This window comes from Alternaria rosae (genome assembly GCF_020736505.1).
Source record: "Alternaria rosae strain MPI-PUGE-AT-0040 chromosome Unknown BKA58scaffold_9, whole genome shotgun sequence".
Lineage (NCBI taxonomy): Eukaryota > Fungi > Ascomycota > Dothideomycetes > Pleosporales > Pleosporaceae > Alternaria > Alternaria rosae.
Window position 1 is genome coordinate 472,695 of NW_025763578.1, and position 21,946 is coordinate 494,640.

The 21,946-nt window shown below is 52.7% G+C and overlaps 10 protein-coding genes and 1 non-coding gene across 11 annotated transcripts; 6 read left to right on the plus strand and 5 right to left on the minus strand.

Moving 5' to 3' along the window:
- Positions 1 to 83: 83 nt before the first annotated feature.
- BKA58DRAFT_234530 (uncharacterized protein) lies at positions 84 to 1,266 on the minus strand. The gene has a single exon (XM_046166555.1). The coding sequence runs from the start codon at positions 870 to 872 to the stop codon at positions 249 to 251; it is 624 nt and encodes a 207-aa protein (XP_046021817.1). The 5' UTR covers positions 873 to 1,266; the 3' UTR covers positions 84 to 248.
- BKA58DRAFT_390972 (ubiquinol-cytochrome c reductase complex 7.3 kda protein-like protein) lies at positions 1,084 to 1,970 on the plus strand. The gene is made up of 5 exons (XM_046170875.1): positions 1,084 to 1,243; positions 1,298 to 1,317; positions 1,373 to 1,438; positions 1,497 to 1,545; positions 1,596 to 1,970. The coding sequence occupies exons 1-5, from the start codon at positions 1,235 to 1,237 to the stop codon at positions 1,650 to 1,652; spliced, it is 201 nt and encodes a 66-aa protein (XP_046021818.1). The 5' UTR covers positions 1,084 to 1,234; the 3' UTR covers positions 1,653 to 1,970.
- On the plus strand, positions 1,951 to 9,030 carry BKA58DRAFT_472051 (uncharacterized protein). The gene is made up of 2 exons (XM_046175260.1): positions 1,951 to 8,535; positions 8,603 to 9,030. The coding sequence occupies exons 1-2, from the start codon at positions 2,330 to 2,332 to the stop codon at positions 8,868 to 8,870; spliced, it is 6,474 nt and encodes a 2,157-aa protein (XP_046021819.1). The 5' UTR covers positions 1,951 to 2,329; the 3' UTR covers positions 8,871 to 9,030.
- A 3-nt stretch (positions 9,031 to 9,033) lies between these two features.
- On the minus strand, positions 9,034 to 10,734 carry BKA58DRAFT_472052 (uncharacterized protein). The gene has a single exon (XM_046175261.1). The coding sequence runs from the start codon at positions 10,593 to 10,595 to the stop codon at positions 9,078 to 9,080; it is 1,518 nt and encodes a 505-aa protein (XP_046021820.1). The 5' UTR covers positions 10,596 to 10,734; the 3' UTR covers positions 9,034 to 9,077.
- Positions 10,735 to 11,269: 535 nt separating this feature from the next.
- Positions 11,270 to 13,263, minus strand: BKA58DRAFT_390979 (putative FMN binding oxidoreductase). Its single transcript, XM_046170876.1, has 4 exons — positions 12,910 to 13,263; positions 12,753 to 12,855; positions 11,684 to 12,702; positions 11,270 to 11,632 (listed from the first exon to the last, which is right to left on the minus strand). Exons 1-4 carry the CDS (start codon positions 12,982 to 12,984, stop codon positions 11,561 to 11,563), a joined length of 1,269 nt encoding a protein of 422 aa, XP_046021821.1. The 5' UTR covers positions 12,985 to 13,263; the 3' UTR covers positions 11,270 to 11,560.
- Positions 13,264 to 14,738: 1,475 nt separating this feature from the next.
- BKA58DRAFT_413723 (uncharacterized protein) lies at positions 14,739 to 15,425 on the plus strand (the record flags this gene model as incomplete). Its single annotated transcript, XM_046172440.1, has 1 exon — positions 14,739 to 15,425. The coding sequence occupies one exon, from the start codon at positions 14,739 to 14,741 to the stop codon at positions 15,423 to 15,425; it is 687 nt and encodes a 228-aa protein (XP_046021822.1).
- A 445-nt stretch (positions 15,426 to 15,870) lies between these two features.
- On the plus strand, positions 15,871 to 17,041 carry BKA58DRAFT_322127 (uncharacterized protein; the record flags this gene model as incomplete). The annotated part of the gene is made up of 2 exons (XM_046167835.1): positions 15,871 to 16,867; positions 16,935 to 17,041. The coding sequence occupies 2 exons, from the start codon at positions 15,871 to 15,873 to the stop codon at positions 17,039 to 17,041; spliced, it is 1,104 nt and encodes a 367-aa protein (XP_046021823.1).
- Positions 17,042 to 17,451: 410 nt separating this feature from the next.
- BKA58DRAFT_234617 (uncharacterized protein) lies at positions 17,452 to 18,722 on the plus strand. Its single transcript, XM_046166556.1, has one exon. The coding sequence runs from the start codon at positions 17,807 to 17,809 to the stop codon at positions 18,605 to 18,607; it is 801 nt and encodes a 266-aa protein (XP_046021824.1). The 5' UTR covers positions 17,452 to 17,806; the 3' UTR covers positions 18,608 to 18,722.
- A 114-nt stretch (positions 18,723 to 18,836) lies between these two features.
- Positions 18,837 to 19,695, plus strand: BKA58DRAFT_321620 (uncharacterized protein; the record flags this gene model as incomplete). The annotated part of the gene is made up of 2 exons (XM_046167819.1): positions 18,837 to 19,000; positions 19,056 to 19,695. The coding sequence occupies 2 exons, from the start codon at positions 18,837 to 18,839 to the stop codon at positions 19,693 to 19,695; spliced, it is 804 nt and encodes a 267-aa protein (XP_046021825.1).
- Positions 19,696 to 20,113: 418 nt separating this feature from the next.
- Positions 20,114 to 20,199, minus strand: BKA58DRAFT_t76. Its single transcript has one exon. It is a non-coding gene; the product is annotated as a tRNA-Phe (tRNA).
- Positions 20,200 to 21,204: 1,005 nt separating this feature from the next.
- Positions 21,205 to 21,651, minus strand: BKA58DRAFT_442946 (At2g23090 like protein; the record flags this gene model as incomplete). The annotated part of the gene is made up of 4 exons (XM_046173943.1): positions 21,205 to 21,354; positions 21,446 to 21,486; positions 21,551 to 21,576; positions 21,635 to 21,651. 4 exons carry the CDS (start codon positions 21,649 to 21,651, stop codon positions 21,205 to 21,207), a joined length of 234 nt encoding a protein of 77 aa, XP_046021826.1.
- Positions 21,652 to 21,946: the final 295 nt, after the last annotated feature.

The window sequence follows — 21,946 nt, forward strand, 5'->3', positions numbered from 1 at the left end:
ATATGGCAGTAGTAAAGAGCTTTGTCGCGATATATGCCCAAGCCAGCGTTATTCGTTATTGAGGTCGATGCACGCTCGGGCGGCTTGTCGTCGCGGTATAGTCGTGGGTTTTAAAGACCTCTGCCGTCTCGTTTGACCGCACCACCAAGGCGCGAGTGTCGTGGGTTCGCCAGCCCATGCTAGAAAAGCAGCTTTCTCGGCTCGGGAGTTCGTGTGGTTATCCATGGAGGAGCTCTTGTCGTATGCGCTCAAGTCTCTCCCTTCTTCTCTCCCTGTGCATCGAAGCCGAGGCCCTCTAGTTGGCGTATAAGCTCGTTAATCTTGATGACCTTTTCAAACTGCTCCGGTAGCAGCTTGTCGCCCTTGTCTTTTTTGTCTTTCAGTTCGCGCGCCTGCCTCAGCTTCTTGGTAAGCTTCTTCGCTTCTTTCTCTTTCTCAGCCTCAGGGTCGACAACCTTCTCAGCCTCGAGCTTCGCGGTCTCATTCTTTTGGACCTCAGCTGATTTATCTGTCTCTTTGGGCTCGGCAGAGACTCCGTCCTCCTCTTTCCCATCACTCGCAGCGGCTGCGGCTTTTTTCCTAGCTTCCCTCCGTTTGGCATTCTTATTTGCAGCAGGACTTGATATGCTGGGAGATTCCTCATTCTTCACAGCCTCGGCACCTGGTACACCTGCCTTTCCTCTGTTGCGGAAGCCCTCAGCAGTGCGGTTCTTGTAGAGTTCGACATCCTCGGGTGGGCGGTAGCCTGGGCGGACTCGGATTTCTTTGCGCAGGGTGCCGTCGGGACGGACGGATGCTGGTATGTGGCGTTCGCCGGTTGCGGAGGTTGTGATGCCGGCTTTGGAGATTGCGGGAGTCTCTACTGAAGGCATTGTGTCGGTCGCGCCTGCGGTGAGGTGGAGTGGAGGTAGGATGCGCCAAAGGACGTCAGCTGATCGCAACGAGCCAGGGCACACCAATTGTTCTGGTGAGACCTCGCCAGGTCTTTTCAGGCGTCTGCGGAGGGATTTGAGGATTTATTGGTGCGTGTCGTCGAGGTTGAGCTGGTAGCGGTGGTGGGGTTGGAAGTAAAGTTCACGTCAAAGCGGAAGGCACGACGGGCCAATTAGCGCAGCGCAAATCCCCGTGACGCGAGAGCTTGAATCTTGTCGACGAACCTCAGCCTTTGACATCGCCAGTGAAGCACCACCACATCCCTCTCCACCGTCAACCCAGCCCTCTCGACACCTCCAAAATGTCTGGCGTAAGTGAATTGATCGGATAACGTGTTTGAATGTCTGCTAATGGTCCCGCGCAGATGATCGGCACCGTCTACAAGCAAGTCTCTCCTCGCGCACACCTTCGATCGAACGAGACTAACCATCGCCTGCAGCGCGGTCCTCCGCAGCAACACCACCATGTTGTTCGCCGTCTTCGGCTCCGCCTTCGGTCTCCAACTGTAAGCCACAGCATCCGGAAGAGGAACTTGGGGAAAGGAGAGGCTGATAGCAGTACAGGGCGTTCGACACAGGCTCAGAAAAGATCTGGGACGGTCTCAACCGCGGCGTACGTCAGACTGTTATTGTGGACATGGCATTCGCTAATACAAATAATAGCGCCAATGGAAGGACATCAAGCAGCGATACATGGAGGCCGCCGAGGACGACGAGTAGGACAGCAGCCATACCTCAGTTCGAACATGAAATAGACACTTTCTTACGATTCTTTGGAGCGGACACTGTACATTGTGGTGTATACTACAGTATGCGAAATACCAAGGCACGATGTGACCTACATCCCATTCATGAAGCCCCGTCAACATGATAGCGTTTGATAGTGTGTTATGGAAGTTCTGACTCGGCACGAAGGTTTGGTACATGCCAAATAGATGATTCTAGCATACATACAGATCAGAGCTGCATCAAACAGACAACATGCTGCTACTAGTACATGGAGAACCATAACCAGGCTGTCGCGAACAAGGAACCGATCGAACATGTGCAGTGAATAATTGATATCTTTCCATGCAACAGCGATTGGCAGAACATGCAAAAACATTCGTTGCCTTTGTAGACCCGCGGCGTTTGCAGTTGGCTGCTTGGTGGCGTCGCGCGTGCCTCGGGGGTCCGCGCTGTTTCACGAGATGATGCTCGCAATGACATAGCGCGCATCTTACACCTGCTTCCTTCTCTTACCACATCGAGCCTTCCACCCACCAAAGACTCACCCTGGTGGCTGGCCCACAAAACCAGTACTCCAGCACCATAAACAACCTCACCCTTGGAATTCCGTTGTTCCCCTCCGCCCATCAACTCGCGTCCCCCCACCATCCCGCCGCGAAAGCTGCACCATGTACATGTCCTTGCACGAGCAAGAACTATGCCGACATCTGCGCGAACTCCCACGACGACACAACTATCGCTTCGAACTCGCCGCTGACCGAGAGCTGCGCGAGATTCTCTTCCGCTCTCTTGCTGGCCGCCCCGAATTCCTAGCCCACTTCTTCCCCAATGGGCTTCCGACGGATGCGGAGAAGCCTTGGAGTCTGCGCGACGCCCAGGGTGCTGTAGAAGGCGCTGAATACACACCAGCGGCGAGAGGAAAGCCGTGTGGGCATATATTTAAGAACGGCGAGGCTACATACCGGTGTAAGACTTGCAGCGCAGACGACACTTGCGTGCTGTGCGCCCGCTGCTTCGATGCATCCGACCATGAGGGGCACCAGGTCTTTGTCAGCGTGTCGCCAGGCAACTCTGGCTGCTGTGACTGCGGAGACGACGAGGCCTGGATACGGCCGGTACACTGCAACATACACTCGATAGACCCTGAGCGCGAGTCCAAGGCTGCAGGCAAGGCGAGAGAGGGTTCTATGCTACCAGACGAACTCGCAGAGACCATTCGCACCACCATTGCACGGACCCTCGACTACCTCATCGACGTCTTCTCCTGCTCCCCGGAACAACTGCGCCACCCCAAGACGGAAGAGTCGATCCTCGACGACGAGCGCAAGTCGCGCCTTACCTCGCGATGGTACGAGCCGGGTGACGAGACAGAGGAATGCGACGAGTTCTGCCTAGTACTGTGGAATGATGAGAAACACACGGTCAACGACGTCAGAGATCAGGTCGCTCGTGCGTGCAAACAGAAGCTGGCGTTCGGCCTGGCAAAGGCCTATGAGATCAACGACGTCGGCCGCAGTGCCATAGTCTACAGGACCGACTTGAAAGACCTCCTTCGCATGGCCAAGATTATCGAGGAGATCAAGCTCACTGTCACCATTCGATCCGCGAGAGACACGTTCCGAGAGCAGATGGGTGGTGTACTCATTGAGTGGATACAGGATATTGCAGGCTGCAGTGTCGGCGAGGATAACCAGATACTTCGCCGCACCGTCTGTGAAGAACTCCTTAAGCCATGGCGCATTGGCAGCGAAGCATCTAACCAAAGTATTGGTAAGAATGGCTTGGACGATCACGAGATGGAAGACAAGGAAGCTGAAATGGATGGCTTCTTCAACGGCATGCTGTTACAACGACGAGCTCGTATCATCCGGGTCCAGCGACAGCGAACCACCGATACCAATGATGACACTACAGCCTCTGATGACGACGACGATGATGACGGTGGGCCTGCAGCAGACACCCAAGATGATATGGACATTGACGAGGTCGGCGCTCAGGACAATGATGGTGACGTGGAGATGGAGGCATACGAAAGCGCAGACGAGGCGCTTGAAGTGTCTGAAGCCACAATGGCAGGCTACCCTGCTCCCCCACCACCGCCACCACCGCCTGCACAACCGCAGCGTGCTCGGCTTGAGCAGAGTGTCACTCCGGCCGAGTCAGATAGCGAGCCCATGGCACCGTCTCTTAGCCATGCTGAACCGATACTGCCGGTTCCAGAGACGCCTCATACTCGGTCACTACCACTACGGCCAGCGCGGCCAGCCAAATACTGGTTAGAACGGCCTGAAGGCTACGGTAAGAAGCCTGGAACACCACCTCACGAAGACCTCTGGCAACGTCTGAGGCTTGATCACTTGATATTGTATGATTTGCGCATGTGGAAGCAATTGCGCATCGGTATCCGCGATGTCTTCATCAGCACCGTCGTCACCATCCCTGAGTTCAAGCGCCTCTTAGGTCTACGCTTTGCTGGCGTCTATACTGCTCTCGCACAACTTTACCTCATTGCCGACCGTGAGCCTGACCACTCCATCATCAACCTTTCTCTGCAGATGTTGACAACTCCGTCTATTACGTCCGAGGTTGTCGAACGTGGCAACTTCCTTACAAACCTTATGGCTATTCTCTACACCTTCTTGACCACCCGTCAGGTCGGTTACCCTTCAAACGTCGACCCCAAAGCGACACTAGCTTTCGAACAAGGGGCTGTGACTAATCGTCGAATGTACCACTTCTTCCTCGATATGAAGTACCTTCTGGGTTCCGAATTTGTCCAGGAGAGAATTCGCGAAGAGCCACGGTACCTCTTACAGTTCTTAGACCTCGTAAAGCTTCACCAAGGTATCTGTCCAAATGTTCGCCAAGTGGGCGAGCATCTGGAGTTTGAGTCGGAAGCATGGATCAGCGCTTCTCTCATCACCAGAGAAATCAACAAGTTGTGTAGACACTTTGCAGAGTCGTTTGCCTGGAACCGCGATCAGGACCCATCAAACATTCAGCGTGCTATACGTGCGGCTGCCAAGGTAGCCATCATCAACTCTCTAGGCGCTGAACGTAGACGCTTTGACCAGACCGAGCTCAAAGAAGAGACGAGGTTCAAGATATTGGAGGTCTTTGAATTCGACGCTGAACCCTCTACTTTCTATGGGCCATCGTACAAGGTTGTCGATTATGTTGTCGCGACACAGCCCATGAGTTTCCATCACGCACTCCATTACACTCTATCATGGCTCATTGATCGAGCGCGGAGCATGGATCGGAACGACATCTTGCGCTTGCTTCTGTTCTCACCCAGCGAACTGCAGATGGACTTCAACCCGGCCATGGTGTCCATTCCCGTGCACCAACCTGAGGAGTACCTACTAGCCATGTTCGACTTCCCCCTCCGAGTGTGCTCATGGCTAGCTCAGATGCGCGCAGGCATTTGGGTCAGGAACGGCATCACATTACGACATCAGATGACGCAGTATCGAAGTGTATCACAGAGAGACGTATCGCACCAGCGAGACATCTTCCTCCTACAATCTGCACTTGTTCTCTGCAATCCGTCGGTCTTCCTCGCATCGATGATTGACCGATTCGGACTAAACGGATGGATGACTGGCAAGTATGAAGCCAGTCACCATGGTTTCGAGGACAGTCAAGCTATCGACGTGGTTGAGGACTTTGTGCACCTGCTCATCATCATTCTCAGCGAGCGTACGTCGTTGATACCTGCGGAGGACAACGATGAGTCTCAATTAGCATCTATGCGCAAGGACATTGCTCATGTGTTGTGCTTTAAGCCACTCTCTTTCTCTGACATGACCGCACGCCTGTCGGACCGAATTCAGAACATGGACGAGTTTCCTGCTGTCTTGTCTGAAATGACCAAATTCCGAGCTCCGGAGGGATTGTCTGATAGCGGGACTTTCGAATTGAAGGAAGAGTACATCGATTTGGTAGATCCTTACCTTCACCAATACAACCGCAATCAGAGAGAGGAAGCAGAGAACACATACAAGGCCTACATGTCCAAGAAGACTGGAAAGCAAGCTAGCGACATCGTCTATGAGCCGAAGCTCCGCCCGATTCCTTCAGGTCTGTTCCAAGACTTGTCGGCATTCACTAGAACACCGTTGTTTACACAGATCATATACTACCTACTGGCATACGGGCTAAGGGCAGGATCTGCCACACCGAGCATACCAGCCACTCGCGTGGAAACATACATCCAGTTCGTCTTACAGCTCCTTCTTGTGGCTATTCTTGAGGACAAGAGCGGGGATCATGTATGGTCTGAAAAGATGCCCGATTCTTTTGTCACGTCAGTCTTGACCAAAAACGCGAATGTGGGCGTCAAAGACCACCCCACTGTTCTATCGATCCTGAAGACCTTGCAAGACAACGAAGCTTTCAAAGCATGCGAACCAAAGATAAGCCTGATCCTCCATAGGCTAAAACAACGCCAACAAGAATCTTTCATCATTGCAGCAGCAGCAATCAATATGCCAGCCGACAGGATGGATACTGCCTCACCCGCACCTCAGGACAAGGAACACAAAGAGCTCAAGAAGAAGCAAGCACTCGACCGACAGGCGAAAGTCATGGCAGCCTTCAAAGAGCAACAGGGCAAGTTCTTGGCCAACCAGGAGTTTGACTGGGGTGAAGATGACTTTAGCGACTTGGAAGATGAGACCGGCGGACTCGTTGAGCAGGAGAAGACCCTAAAATACCCCTCCGGCACATGTATATTGTGCCAGGAAGACTGTAACGAGCAGAGACTCTACGGTTCTTTTGGATACATCTCCGAGAGCAGAATCATGCGGCAAACTCCTCTTGATGATGAAGAGTGGGTGGACGAAGTCGTGCAGACGCCGGTCAGTCTTGATCGATCTGCTGAAGACCTGCGCCCGTTCGGTGTGGCCGGCAAGAACCGGCGCACGGTAGAGAAAGTCACTGCTTCAGGCGAGCGCGTTACCAGCGAACGGCAAGAACTAGGAAAAGGATTCCCTCCTCTTTCGGTTACACCTGGTCCAGTCACTACTGGCTGCGGGCACATCATGCATTTCGCATGCTTTGAAGTATACCTGAATGCTACGCAGAGGCGTCATGTCAGCCAGATTGCGCGCAATCACCCCGAGCGGCCTGAGCTAAAGGAGTTTATGTGTCCCCTGTGCAAAGCCCTTGGAAACATTTTTTTGCCGATTATCTGGAAAGCAAAGAAGGTGTCTAGCACGGGTGTGCTTGAGACAGAGGAGCCATTTGATACCTGGCTGGAATCACAACTGGTTGCAACCCACAAGAGTCTGGAGAAGGGTCTAAAGGTTCCAGCGGACTTGTCTCACGATCAAAAGATGCTATATGAATACGCAGAACGGGACTTCATCCAGCCAATATCGAGTCGCTTACCCGATCTCCTGAAGCCACCGCTACCTTCGACTGGCCTTGCTCTGTCGCAACCAGGACAACTTGCCCCTCGGTTCCAGGTCCCAGCGTTCTTAGGTGTGCAGCCTCCCGAGACCGCTGAAGCTGGATTAGGATCTTCTCAAAGTAGTCCGGCTCTCACACAGGATGTCCCAATGGGAGAATTGATCAAGATCTACCATAGGCTGAGAGAGACCCTGAAAGTCAACAACGTTCACTCCTCGTTCGCATATCCGCATACACCAGCAGTGACAAACGACTTCACGCATACCGATGCCCTTGCACAAGCTCTTGGGTATTCTATCGCCGCCGCCGAGATTGCTCAGCGAGGCGTGCAGTCAGAATCGGTGCGCGGGACGTTGATCGACAAAATCTCTCCGCAAGCGATCACCCATCTCCGGGTGTTTTCTGAGACTGTCTCGTCGTACATCGCCATCGGAAGTCTTCGTGGTCAGGGGCCAACCAAGACCACGGATGAGTTTTCAGAAAGCCAGCGTCGCCAGTTCCGCCAGCTGTTGGTCGGACATCCAGGCATCTCTGACCCAGACGTATTGAGTTTCGACCTGAAGAGCATCGCACCACTGCTATGCCAGGACCCATTTATCTTCCTCTCAGAGTGTGCGGTAGGCGTCGTGCCGGCAACCAATCTCGACATTCATCACATAATGCGGCTGTGTTACCTTGCTGAGATCGTTCGGGTAGTCTTTGTTTTCGCACTAGGTGTGAAGAACCAGGCGGCCGAGGAGATGGCACTGCATCCAGAACCCTTCGTGTCGTCCCCCGAGCAATTTGTCAGTGAGGAGAAAGTCGGTAACGGGTTCGTGTCGTCACCTGACCAGATGAACAACCTGCTCTTCTTTGTCTGTGTCGTCTTTAACGTCGTCAACACGGGCGACTCACCCGCCTCATTGGACACAGATAACATGTCCATTCCGTCACAGTTCAAAGAACCCAACTTCCTCGGCTTCATACAAACCATGGTTTCAACCTACGCTCTGCCTTTCGTCCGTAAAGCGGCCATCCTCATGCATGTGCGCTACGGCATCGACCTCCCACTTGTCGCTGCCGAACGCGCAGACGAGCCCGAACTCCCACGTCTTTCCTCCATCCTCCGACTACCGTCCCTCGACGAGATATTTGCCTCCTTCGCTAGCAATACATCAGCAGCCCACACGACCCGTTCCATCGTAGGAGGCTGGCTCCGCCATCTCCTCTGGGCGCAAGCTGGCAACAACCCGCTCAAGCCCGTAGTCTCGCTATCCCACCCCGCCATCTTCGAACTCGTCGGCCTACCCAAGAACTACGACACCCTAACCGACGAAGCGATACGCCGCCGCTGCCCAACAACCGGAAAAGAACTGACAGACCCCGCACTCTGCCTCTTCTGCGGCGAGATCATGTGCAGTCAAGCCGTATGCTGCATGACGAATAAGAATCGTGGAGGCTGTAACCAGCATTTGGCAAAGTACGTCCTTCCCCCACAGTCCCTACATCATTCATGAGAATTCCATACTAACACATCAACCTCACAGGTGCGGCGGCCAAATTGGTCTCTTCATGCACATACGCAAATGCATGATTCTCTTCCTCAATCTCGATCACGGCACCTGGCACGTCGCTCCTTATCTCGACAAGCACGGTGAAGTTGACCCTGCGCTGCGCCGTCACCACCAACTTTTCCTAAACCAGAAGCGGTATGATGCGTTGCTGAGGAAGGTCTGGCTGGAAGGCGGAGTGCAGAGCCTGATTGCGAGGAGGCTGGAGGGCGATGTTAATAATGGGGGGTGGGAGAGTTTGTAGATTTCGGGTTTCATCGTTATGATTGTATGAGTGTGGGGTCTATAGTAGGCGTTTTGGAATTGATTATTTATAATTTGGCATGTTGTGCAGGTGTATGATGTGGTTTATGGTTACCTGAGTCATTGTAGAAAGTAGCAAGTACGTCTTGTCTAGTGGGGAGAATATTTGTGTTTGGAGTGACAATACAATGTATTGTACATGATGATGCTACACTAATACTTCTGCGCGTTTATTATCGGCGCGCTCGTCTCTTTCCGGCTGTTCGGGAGCGGGCTCCTCGCTCGCTGGAACCGCGTCTTCGAAGGAGTCGACCCTCTCACCGTCCTTTACAGCCGTCGTCTCCGGAAAAGACCCATCCGCACCCGGATTCACGCCCTCAACAAGCGGCATATATTCCTGCGCGCCAGCCTTCTCGCACGGCCCAGACCCAGGCCCCTGTGCACTACCATCTTTCTTCCACCACCCACTGACGCCCTTCCAAGTCTTATCATCCGACCTAGTCGTCTTCCTAACAATCGTGCTACTCGCTCTCTTCTCCTCACTCCTCAACCCCAATCTCTCCGCCACCACATTCCTCCATGTAGTAATCTTCGCAAGGCCATCAACGAACATCTCCATGCCGTACAACAGCGCCATTCCCTTGCCCAGCCCACCACTCCTCGCTTGATTGTGTTCTTTGATTATTGCGTCTAGGAGGCCGAGGATGTCGGTGTCGAAGTCAATGGCGTTGTCGTCCATTTCTTTGAGCAGCATGTTGATCGTTGTATAGGAGGCTTGCTGGATCCATGCCGTTCGGATTAGGTGCTTGTAGAGGGTTGTTGTTGCGCCGAGGGCGTGCGAGGAGCGGCCGAGCTTTTTGATCGTGGGGAGGATGGAGAAGGGGAGGGGAGAGGCGGGGAATTCGGTGCGCAGGGTCGAGACGGCGGTTATGAGGTGGTGGGGGTAGTTGTGGAAGAGGATGCGTGCATCGGTGGAGGGTGGGGAGGGTTTGTGAGCAGTTTTTGCTTCGGACGACTTCTTCGATGCGCCGCTGCTGGCGTTGTCGAGATCGAGATCGCGTACTTTGGTGAAGACCTCGCGTTCGAGGGTTTGCCAGAGGGCGCGGTCTGTGGGGGCATTGCGTATGAGATTGTCGATTCGCTCTTGTTCCGCTAGACGCATTTCTTTGAGTTTTGCCGCCTCCACACTCAAGCCTTTCTTCTTGCTACTCTGCGCCTTGCCCACCTCTACATCTGCGGCATCTTGCTTGGTAGACCGAGTCCTCGTCCTCTGTGTACGCAATGCCCGCAGTCGCGGTTCGCCTTTCAGCACTTCGTCGAAAACCTTGTCTAGCGAGGGTCTTGAGATATCTTCTTTATCTTCATGTTGCTCTTCTGATGTTTGGTCGGGTTCCACTGCATGGTCCTTCTTCTTCTTCTGCTGACGCCCTTCACTATCAAACGTCCTATACAACTTCTGGAACACAGCCCGCTCGGTGCGTGTTATGGTAGTCTCTCTGGGAGGTTGTTGATCGACAACAGGTGGTAGATCTGCATCATCCTCGAAGGGAATGTCCTCACTGACGTACGAGCGCGATCGCGAGTGTATGTTGCGGCGAGCAATTGGTCGTGTGGCGGACTGCCATTGCTGGATCGTTGGTGTCTGGTACAGGAACGGAAGGAGCGTTTTACTTGGCGAAACTCGAGAGCGCGACAATGCTCGGACGGAATTGGAGCATATAGACATGGGCGGAGGTGCCGCACAAAAGCAGCGAGTTGTGAACAACACGAAATACGTGGAGAGCACAATGATGCAGCCCGCCGTTCAAGTCCCAAATCTTTTGGGATCGCCGCGGCTCAGTGGTGGTCTGAGCTTAACATACCGCATCAGGAAGGTTCAAAAAACCATCGAAAGCCCGAGCACTCGCCAGGTGAACAGCGGCCAAAACCTAATACTTGAGGCACGTAGAACGCGTGCTCATGAGCTGAGCGTAGATATCCGAATCAGGAAACTTCTGAGATCCATCGAAGACGGTGTAAAAGCAACTCGGCCCTCCAAACTAGAAGTCCATTGGCTAATATCAACACGCCGCATCGGGCAAGAAGTCGCAGCCGTTGATTACAGCAGAAACATTGTGCATTAGGGTCGGAAGGTTTCTACTACGAACTACTGTCTTGGGTAAGATCTAAAACCCGTCGATTGCTGCAACAGGCGGCCCATTACTGAAAACTGGTACCAAAAGGAAACCGTTCATTGGTGGAGTCCAGTATACTGCATAGGGCAGGAACACGAAAGCCATTGAATACGGGAGGGTTGGCAACTCTGCGGACGATGCGCGCTAGTACAGTCAAGCATACCGTATCGGGTAGGTTTGGAGACATCTGTTGAGTGCACGGTTTACTGAAAACTTCTACCTAACGGGAGACGCTCATTGGTGGAGTATCCAAGGCTATGTTGGAGACTCTTTTCTCAGCAACCTGCGATGATTGAGAGTTCTTGCAATTTCACCACATACCAATGCAAATGAGGCCTAGATTACTTCATTACAGCTTTCTTGCTGAGACCAGCTGCGTCGCTGTACGTGTTGTGCTGGAGTCTAACCACACAAGAGTAACAAGACTCAGACGACCAACTTCATTATACACAAAGGCAACGAGCCAGATCAAGACACTAACCGAAACAACAGCGCAAACCAGATTTCCATATCCATCTCATGATGCCGTTGGAGGCGTTCGTGTTGGCAACCCTTTGCCGATACGTTCAATCTGCGCTCCATAGAAAGCCTGTAGTCTCGTTAGCATCCGCATCTTCCCTTCTCGGGGGATCAGACTTACACTTTCAGCACCAGCACCTAAAGCCTTAACCGGGATTTTGCTGACTAGCCAGCTCGGCTTCACAGCATCCAACCTCAAACTTATATCACCACCCGCAGCCTCCGCTTCCAAGACCTTCTTGGCCCAACTCGCGTCCACAGCAGCTGGCCGTGCCAGACCGATCAGATCACAAGCATTCTCCTCAAGCGCGGCACGCATACCCGCCAAGCTACGGAAACCGCCTGTAACCATCAAAACCACATCTGGAAACTTCTGCCTAACCACCCTCGCAAAATCAAGGAAGAAAGCTTCGCGCTTTGCGGTACGCTCGGATACTGGCTTCTCGCCAGGCTGTGGCTCGTCACCCTTCATCATCCTAGGGTTCTCGTACGATCCACCGCTGATCTCGAGGAAGTCGATACCAGTATCTCTAAGGTAACCAATCTGTTGCATAACCTCTTCCATATCGCTTGAGCGTTGAAGATCTGCGGAGTTAAGCTTGATGCCGACTGTGAACGTGGATGGGACGACAGCGCGGATAGCATTGATGATGTCGAGAACGATGCGGGCGCGGTTAAACGCCGAGCCACCGTAATTGTCTTGCCTTTGGTTGGTCTTTGGAGACATGAAGATATTCAGTAGGTATCCGTGTGCGGCGTGTAGTTCTACGCCGTCGAATCCTGCTTCGCTAAGGAACTTGGCTGCGTCGGCGTGTCTTTTTACCACGTCTTCAATTTCTGCAACCGTCATCTCTCGTGGGGTGCCGAAGATGAGCTTTTGCGCCGTCTTTGCCCAGATGTTGTCTTCGAACTGTAATGCGATGGGGCTTGGGGCGATGTTCTTCTCAAACAGTCCTTTGGAACCTGCTCCGAGGGGACTCTGGCGGCCGGGGTGGTTAAGCTGGATGATAGCTGGTGTGCCTTCGACACGACATGCTTCTGCGTATCTTCGCCATTGAGCAATGAGTTCGGGGTTAGTGCTGGGTGTGAGAGATACATCTAGGGCGTTTCCGAGCCAGCGCTCATCGATCATTACATTTCCTTAGATCGTCAGTCTTGAGCAAGGTCAATTAGCAGGAGCCGGTTTGTACCTGTTATGATTCCGCCCCATCCTCCCTTTCCCCATGCCTTGTAGGCCGCCATGAGGGTATCTGTTGGGTCGTGAGACTTTGACATAGTCTCTGCCATCGCTGCCTATGGAAATATTATGAACATGGTCGCACCGCGTTGCTTTTTGTTATTACCGACCTTGAGTAGCCGATTTTTGAAGACAAGTCCGGATGGCAACGTGACCGGATCACGTAGTTGGCGGTTGTTCTGCATCTTGGGAGTGTTCTTCGAGAATTTGTGTGAATTTCGGTGTTGGTTGATGTGTTCTCTGAGTCCAAACGTGGTATGGAAATTTGATTAGCCTCAACGCTGGTTTCTATGCCTTCCTGCAGTTTTGACGGTTATGTCTTTTGGTGATAGTAATGCTATTCTGCTACTTTCCAGCTCGCGCGTGCTAATATACATGTATGTCTCTTCTAGAAGCTGCGGTGCAATACAAACCCCTTCGGTGTGAAGATGAACCGGTTACTGATCGCGAACGAGGTTCGGCCGGTGGCTAGGACTTGTTGCAAAATATAGGAGAGGCCTCGATTACCAAGGCACCTCGGTTCATTTCGCGCATGTGCTCTTTGTCGGCCCGTTCTCCAAGACACGGCGAGATTTCGAATACTCCGAGTTTTTGCAAAGATTTGTCCATCAAGGCATGCATCTTTCTCATTCAAGATGTGCGCTTCTCGCTAGACATTTGACGACGTAAAGTTATTTGCGATGTGAAACCCAGTAGCGTATGGCTGTCAGAGGGCGGGCGGCGGAGTTCGCCCGGTGGACGTCACCTGGCGTGGAAGCGGCTGAGGCGTGTCAGGGTCCGTGCTGCGGAGATCCCGTCCTCGGAGCAACCTGCCACCCTGCTTTCGGTGGATTACTCAACGCAGGAAAGAAGACACTGACGAACTCACCCTTCAGAGATCAGAATCCGCTGAAGCTTCGTTGCATCAATCTGCTCAGGCATACATTTCCTAGCGGATGTGACCAAGACTGGGTATCTCAGAAGGTTCAGGTGCACCTGCAGGAAGGCTGGTCCATGGATGCTAATCAAGAAGAACCCGGTAGATGTCGATCCGTCTTCCCGCACATGCGCTCCATTGGCCTATTCGAAAAATGGCATTGCGGAAAGTGTCAGAACCGCTGCTGATGATAGCACCGTGATTGTGAGCAGTCAGCCGTTGTTCGCAGTCAGCATGGCGCAGTTCACATCGCAGAAAGTGCAAGTTTCTTTGCGTCAGCACTCAATCACACACCACCAGGAAAGAGACAGGTGGGGCCTGAAGGGTGTACTTCAACATCTACCGAATGTCAAGATCAGATCTCATCCCCCTTCCACGTCTATGGGAACGCTCAGTCTTACGATGCTACAGGGCTCCCTTGCTCCCGTTTCGATACAACTACCCGTCTCGATCCGCGCCTGTCGGTGGATTTCCGATGCCGCTATGCGAGGCACACCCCCCTGTCACTTGTATAAAAAGCTATTTGCTCTTTAAATCCAATGCAGAGGTATACGCAACCTCTTACCCTTTTAGGAAACTGGCATGACTGCATCAACAGTTGCGATTCCACGTTGCGCCTGATGCCATGCGGTCCAGAACCATCAGCTTCTTCAGCCTCACGCCTCCTTACCCAATTGTAAGCCACCCATTGGTGTGAGACCAGCATCAAGCACCTTCCAACCAAAGCCTTGAGCCGGTACAAAGTCCGAATATGATGCCTTGCCTTGCCCCCTCGCAAAGACAAGGTGCAGCAAGCTAAGCTCGTACAACCATTCCGCAATATCAGGACTTATCACAATGATGGGTATTAATGCCGCAAGGCTCTTATCGTCGGATCCCGCTCTCTCGCTCGTTGCGCGCTTCACGAGGATGTTGCTATACTGCACCGGAGGCGAGAATGGAATTCCAGAACGCAATGCGATGCAGCGGCTATCTCTGAAGTCTTCCAAACCTTCCGGACCCTCACCACCGCCGACAGTCTCGATGGATCGCCTACCGGACGAACTCGTCCTAAACATCTGCAATTACTTATCCCCATCGGAACTCTGGTTCAACGCCCGCCCCACTTCCCGCCAATTCTACAACTGCGCCAAAGAAGTATTGATACAAAAGTGCTTCCACGAGGAGCAGGTCCACTTTTCTCGGTGCTGCTTCTGGTGCAGCCTTGGACACTCCTCCATGGAAACAGTCTTGAGAACCATTACGCCACTCTTCAGTGACAAGCAAAAGCTGCGCATAGCATGCATCAGCGACCAAGCTTTGCTTGCCAAGCTGGCTTTCGGAGGACTGTGCAATCGTATTGCGAGGTTCGAGCAGAAGATCAATGTTTCTGTCGGAGGAGGCGAAGAGGTCACAATAACCGCTGCAGAGTGGCTGAGATATGTGGGGCGTCTACCTCGTGATATACAGGTGCGCCGGTATGGCTTCCTGGCGTTCTATTTCGCACGAGTCGGGAGGAAGGCAGTGGAATGGCGCGTCACAGAACCTCTTCTGTCGATTACGCACGTGCTAGGCTTCGTCGTGGTGGGTGTAGTAATCGCAGTCACTGCGGTGTCTGTCCTGGTTGTTGGCGGTGCTATCTGGGAAGCGTGTAGACTGGTCAAAGGCCTCTGGGATCTCCTGGACAGGTTGGTAGAAGCTTGCATACCAGATGGACTCACGCGAGACTGATCAGCGGAGCGATGGACCAATTGCGCTGCCATAATTACGAGCGTAAACACTTCGTTGCTCGAAAATTCAAGGATGTTTCCCAGGTATCTATTGGGTCAAACGGTAAAATCGTTGGACGCGTTGAACGCGTTGGTCGGCTAGATCATTGGAAACATGGAACTGCTGTCCCTACTCAAGCAGCCACCCAACGGGCATCCGCAACAGGCGTCAGCGTTGTTCAGGGACCCGGATGGATAAGCAGGGCAGGAGCATCATCATCGGCCCCGCTGGAAGATTGGATCAGGACAACGTTGCTATGAGAACGTTGCTAAACGTTGTAGCGGTTTATTTGGTCACGAGAGCATCTCCACGAACGTTCTCACAAGCAGCCACGTTTTACATCTTCGACGCAATAGTTCACCCCAAAAACGTCAGGAACGAATACCCTGGCTTTCATATTACGACCATGGCCGTACACAAACGCGAATCTCGTCTCCGCCGCTGGGCGAGAAAACTTGGCAGTTGTCTACGAAATCACCATCCGCACCGCAAGTACAAATCCGCTAGCTATGTGGACATGGGTAAGACAGCATCATCACCAGTACGTCGCCCCGATGTCCGGCACACGCCACGCAAAGGGCTCATCGATCGAAGAGAGCAGCCGCCGAAAAAAGGACCCAACGGCGGCACCAAAGTATGGGATGGAAAAACTAAATGGGCGGCACCGTCAGCAGGAAGCCTACGAAAGGCCACACTTCAAGATTGTCCGCCAGACGAAACTATTCGGCTAGTAAATGCGAGTGTAAATTCACTTGTCGGTGGTCGACTGGGTTCGCAAACACCGAGGTTTGCTGGAAGGGTGTCCAAGCGAGCTCTCGGTGAACCCCGGAAACAACAGGCAGATTTGCCAGGCCAATTAGAAGGCCCACGCTCGGTACTCTCATGGCAGGAGTCATTTGAGCTGCAGCGAGCACTCAGGAGAGAACTGCCTCCACCTCCCCCCAACAGATACGACTCCGCTGTTGATGTGACGATCCGACCCCTCCACGTCCGCAAGCATCAAGTTCAGCGGCTGTACTGCCCTTCTGGGCTGGGAAGATCGACCGCTGTACCCGTTCAACCCAAATCGACGGCCAACTCCCGAATTCTCCACGCACCGGCATTCCATTCCCAGACCGCCTTGCCTACAGCGGACAAAGAGCCAGTACGAGGCTGGGAACAAGATTGGGAAAGGCCTCTTCAGCAACGTATCGGAGACTCGAGAGCGATCTGGAAGTCAGCATCCCACCGTCTTCTACTGCGCAACAAAGATAGCATACAACAACTAGATGCCGAGCAAGCAATAATGGAGCAGATGACTGCGAGGATGGAGTTGGAGAAGATGCAACAGCCCCAGATGAGGAGCATCCAGAGCATTGAAGAGATGGCTGAAGAAGATAGGAGGGCAGAGGAGGAATGGAGTGGTGAGTTTAATGCGCTCACGAAAGTGGCTTGACAACCTGGAAGCTTCACATGCTGACACTGTGGTAGGCATCGCAAATCAACTCGCTTTTGATGCACAACTCCCTGGTGTTCAGGAAGTCAAGTTCGTTTCGTTCCGTCACCAGAAACGCCACATTGCAAATGCTCGGCGGTAATTACACTGATTCACGGGCCACAATCGCACAGCCCGTGGAAGCTTCGATGCTTCTACGATATTTCAACAATTAACGGCAGTCGAGATTGGTATGTTGAGGATGCCGTGCGCGCCGGAGATTTGATATGGCAAGGAAGCGCACTACGTTAGCCCAAGCATGGCATTCTGAAGATGCCCATGGCGGTCAGTATGGCAGCCAATTCTGCCAAGCAGGTTGAGGGATGGCTGAAGTGGTGTGTAGGCTCTTGGTGTCATACGTTGTTTTGTGGAGTTTACGAGCGAGCGATTCTTACAATTCGCTCGTACGCCATGCATATGTACATTGTTGTTCCATAGATAATCGCGATGCTTTTTCGACTCCGCAGCAGGCATTCGCTGGCGAGATGACGGTGAGACGGAGCTTGCGCTCCTTCGAGAGAACGGGCGCGCGCTAGCTCTGGTATCTCAAAAAAACAAAAGTCGCATGCTGTTTTTCCTCACTTGCCGGCCAGGTGAGTCCCCTCCCTGCCTTAGTCCGCGGAGCGCGACCGATGAGTAGTGCCACGCAACGACATTACCATGGTACAGTGAGGAGTAGTCCGGCACGTACCTAGCTACGGCGGCAGAAACAGGGTGCCGGAGATGATATTTGGAAGAGAACTTGATCGCCCATAGAAACAAGCAAAGCCTGCATGGCATTGTCTGCACCACCCTGAACGTGTTGACTTGTTGGTCATTTCCTGTCAACACTGACTGTTCTACGAATACTTTCGCATCCGCTTTCAGAATGTTGTGTCAACCACTATTGAACATGTTCAACTCCAATAAGACCGACCATGAGTTCTCGGATCATTTTTGCAATATGTGTCGACGCGCCACCGATTTGAGCCCGCCACGGAATCCGAATACCTGCACATCGAGACCGGCTATGTCACATCGAGGCCCAGTATGCCATCTACCTCACACAATAATCAATTCCAATCTTGGCTGTCGAAATCACACCTTCCGTTTGCAATTCAATCGTTTCCTGGTGGAGGATCCAGCTGTTGCTGTATTCTCGATCGAACAAGAAGCCCCGGTTACAGGTGTATGGCGAGACGAAGACCGCCGAGGCTGCTACGGATGGGCCCGAATATTCTCCGCATCACGGTCTCGATGCAATGTGACCATGAGTGTCGGACAGCACTGGACACTGGCGGTGTCGGATAAGTCGATCAGGTACTGGGGTATGGAAGAGGGCGTCATCCTGGTGGATTGGGGTCAGCTCTACGACAGCTATTTCAGGCAATTGAAGAAGAAAAATCAGAACAGGTCGAGAGGACTTGTAGAGCAAGATTATGGGCAGGACGAAGACATGCCGCCCAACCGTACCATGCAGCGAGTCCTTCGAACCGATCACGGCCCGCCGGCAGCGCGATCGACAGCTCACGAGATCGGCACACGGTTTAGCAACGGTTTGAGGGTTGTGACAGACGCAATTAGAAGTCGTGTTGGTGAGAGCAAACCGGGGGGAACGAGACGGGAGAGGATCGCGCTCGCACGCGTCCCTATAATGTGGACGAACCCGAGCTATCAAAGGTTGCGATAATAGGGACATCACTAGCCAATTAATGCAAGGACATAATGGATTCATAAGCAGCAAGACCCTCCCAAGTCATTGACGCTGTCGCGAGGTCGATGACGTCCGTGTAAACTCTGACGCGTGACGCGTGAACGCCCTCCCGTTTTAGCGACAAAAAAAGTACAAACCCCGCTATAGCCCCGCCAGATATCACCAACACCTTCACATCTCTGAATCACATAGCAAAAGCCCCAAAATGTCTACCTGTGTCATCTGCGACAAACCTCTGGAGGTGGAACTTGAGCGCGACGAGGACGAAGAGTACGAGGGCGGCGCATCGTCATCCGGCAAAGGACCCGCAGCGGCACCAGAAACATATCCCGATGACGTCCAGCTGACCTGCGGGTGTCACTTCCACTGGTATGCAACATCCCTTCAACGCAATCGCATCCTATCGCTAATTCAATTTTTGCAGGGACTGTCTCCTCTCCGCGTACGAAATAACCTCGTGTCCCCACTGCGGCAAAGAAATCTCCAGCACAGGCGACGGCACACAAAAGGTCCTCTGCAGACTCAACAACGAAGGCGGAATCCAAGAGAACCTCGATATCCTGCCTCTCCTCACGGAAGAATCATACCTGAAAGCGTACCCAGAAGACAGGAAAGCGCGCGCGTTCCTCGAGTTCTGTCGCGAAGGCGATTACAAAGCCGTGGTCGAGCTGCTGTTGAATGACGACGATGATAGCGAGGACGATGAGGGCGATGTCGAAATGAGCACGACAGATCATCCGGAGAAGGAGGTGGGTATTGACAGGATGTTGAGATACCAGGATCCGATTGGGGATATGCAGTCGGGGCTACATGCGGCAGTGCATGCGCAGAGCAGAGAGGTCGCGTGGTTGTTACTGCTGCTGGCGAGTAACTATCCGCTGCTGGACTTCCCGACGCAGGTGTTCCAGGAGGCGGAGGCCATGGGTATCATGAGGGGGCTTACGGAGGACAAGATCGACATTAGGAGTCTGAGGGATGCGAACGGGAGGACGGCGGAAGATATCGCAAGGGAGATTGGTGGAGTGTGGGTGGGATGGACGGACAACAATCGGTTGGCGATATGAGGCTCGCGTTAGGGCGTGTTTCCTGAGGGACAGTACGGTGTTTTCGGTTCTTACGGAGGATCGTGTCTTCTTGCATGAGAAGTGCACGGAAGGGGTGTTCAATAATTCAGGAAGCAGCTGGGCATTGGTGTGACAAGCATCACGCGTATGACATGCAGGTGCTCAAAAAAAGAGAATTGATACCAAAATGGAGCTTCCCAGCCAATTCCTTCAGTGCACTCAGTGACAACTATGAGGCTCTGAGCTCTTCTTATACTAAGAGAGATCTGGGTAGCCGTGTATTCCAAAGAGGAGCACTGTTGATATTTCAGCCAAACCGTCAACACCAGCAAAAAGGATATAGCTTGGACGGGTCCGCCATTGCCAATGCATCCGCAAAAAGAATTGTTCGAATAATCCCGAGCAAGCTCAGGCACGTTGTCCCCTTCGTGGATCGAACACGATACCTCCAGATTTAGTGACTGAGACTTCAGTCTGGCGCTCTCCCAATTGAGCTAAGGAGACGGTTGTGATAGGGAATTGATGGAAAAATTGGAATTTACAATGTTAATATTCTGATTCTACGAATACAGAGGACGTGGCTAAGATGAGAATCAGAACATTGAACATAGAGTTGTTGTGGCGAAACAAAAACCCTGCTTGGTGATGAAGTACGTTGGTGGGGTGGAAGTGGGGTTTACATCGCGGGCTAGACTTGGTCAGGCCTGAGACAGGAACTGGGGATGATACATCAGGATGGTAATTGAGGACGTAGGAACACTCGAGTTACTGCTGTTGTACGTTGCACCTCGACTTGCGTGTTTCGAGATGGAATCATTTAGTATAGGTATGCGTGCTGTACACCAGGACTGCAAGTTCGACCCTATTGTACGGATCACGCAATGGAATAAGACGCGAGAGATACCCGCTTACTATACACAAATACAGGGATAGCGATGTGGAAGCGAAGTGGTGCAATATCAGAATGGCGTCATACTAGAGAGTATGCTTAGGTGCCATTTTCGAAGTAGCTTGTTTGCATCAGGGAAGATCTGTCTTTTGAGATGCATCGACGAGTGGTTCCACAGGAGTGAGTGGCCAAGCGTCCATGCATTTCCGAAGTCCTTGTCGAATGGGCCAACAGCACGTGTCTGCTATATATGCTCAGTCTCCCGGCCGGGTGCTTGTCACACTCGTCGTCTCCCGCTTACACGAATCCGACAACTTATGCTTGTGTCTTTGGAACGTCGTCAATCTTAGGCCCCTCAACACTAAACCACTGCCGTCAGTCAATCAAAGAGGAGATCACCCCTCTGTAGTAGTATGAGAAAAGAAGGCGTATGATAGCCAATAGTCGGATTCTTGATATATCGATCCCTACCCCTGTGTATCATGCCTCGTCAAATCGCCATAGATGGCCGTCCCCTTTCAACTCCTCACTCCTCGCCCGTGGTATCTCATGCTCGTGTAAATAGCAAACTTTGTCGTATCGTCCGTGGTCGTTGTGCACTCGCTCGGAAGTCTGATCGCTTATTTCACAACGCCTTCATCCGCGTTGAAGCAGACATCGAACTCCTTGCTGTGCTTGTTGGTTGCGTGATCGGTAAGCATCTTGCGGCTTGTGGTGCCCTGGAACGTTTGGAAGCAGGTTTTGCATTTGATGGTCTGAGCGGCGGCGTTCTGGCGTCGTATTAGCAGTGCGACTTGTAACTGTGATATGAATGCGGGACCGCGACGTTGCAGGATCGCGCGAGGGAGCGGGGTTACGTACGGCTTTCAGTTGGCTCTTTGCTTCCTTGGGACCGGCATCGCCTGTAGATTTGGAGTACGAAGTTAGTTTCTGTCTCACAGGCGGCTTCTATGGCGGGATGCTAACCCTTCCTGTCGCGTTTCTGCTGCGCTCTTTGGAAAAATGTTAGCGACTGTTCTAGGGCGTTGAGACACATATGGGGTGGCTTACTTGGCTCCGTTACCCATCTTGGAGTTTGCTGATAGTCAGTCGCTGAGTGTGAGTGGAGATATATGTCGAGAGCGATCAAAGTCTGAGGAATTATTCGTGTGAAGGCTGGTGGTTCTGCGAGATTATTTGCGACGGCGGGGAGGGTCCAGGCCGTTTGGTCGAAAGGCGGTGTTGGCACTTCCGGCGTTAAGCGGCATCGGGTTAGGTCCTCCGCGCTATCATGTGAATCTATCTCTCACGCTACCAACAATCTACTGCCGCTCTAAAACTGTGTCCAGTCACGTATGCTAGAGCATCTATCCTTAACATGTC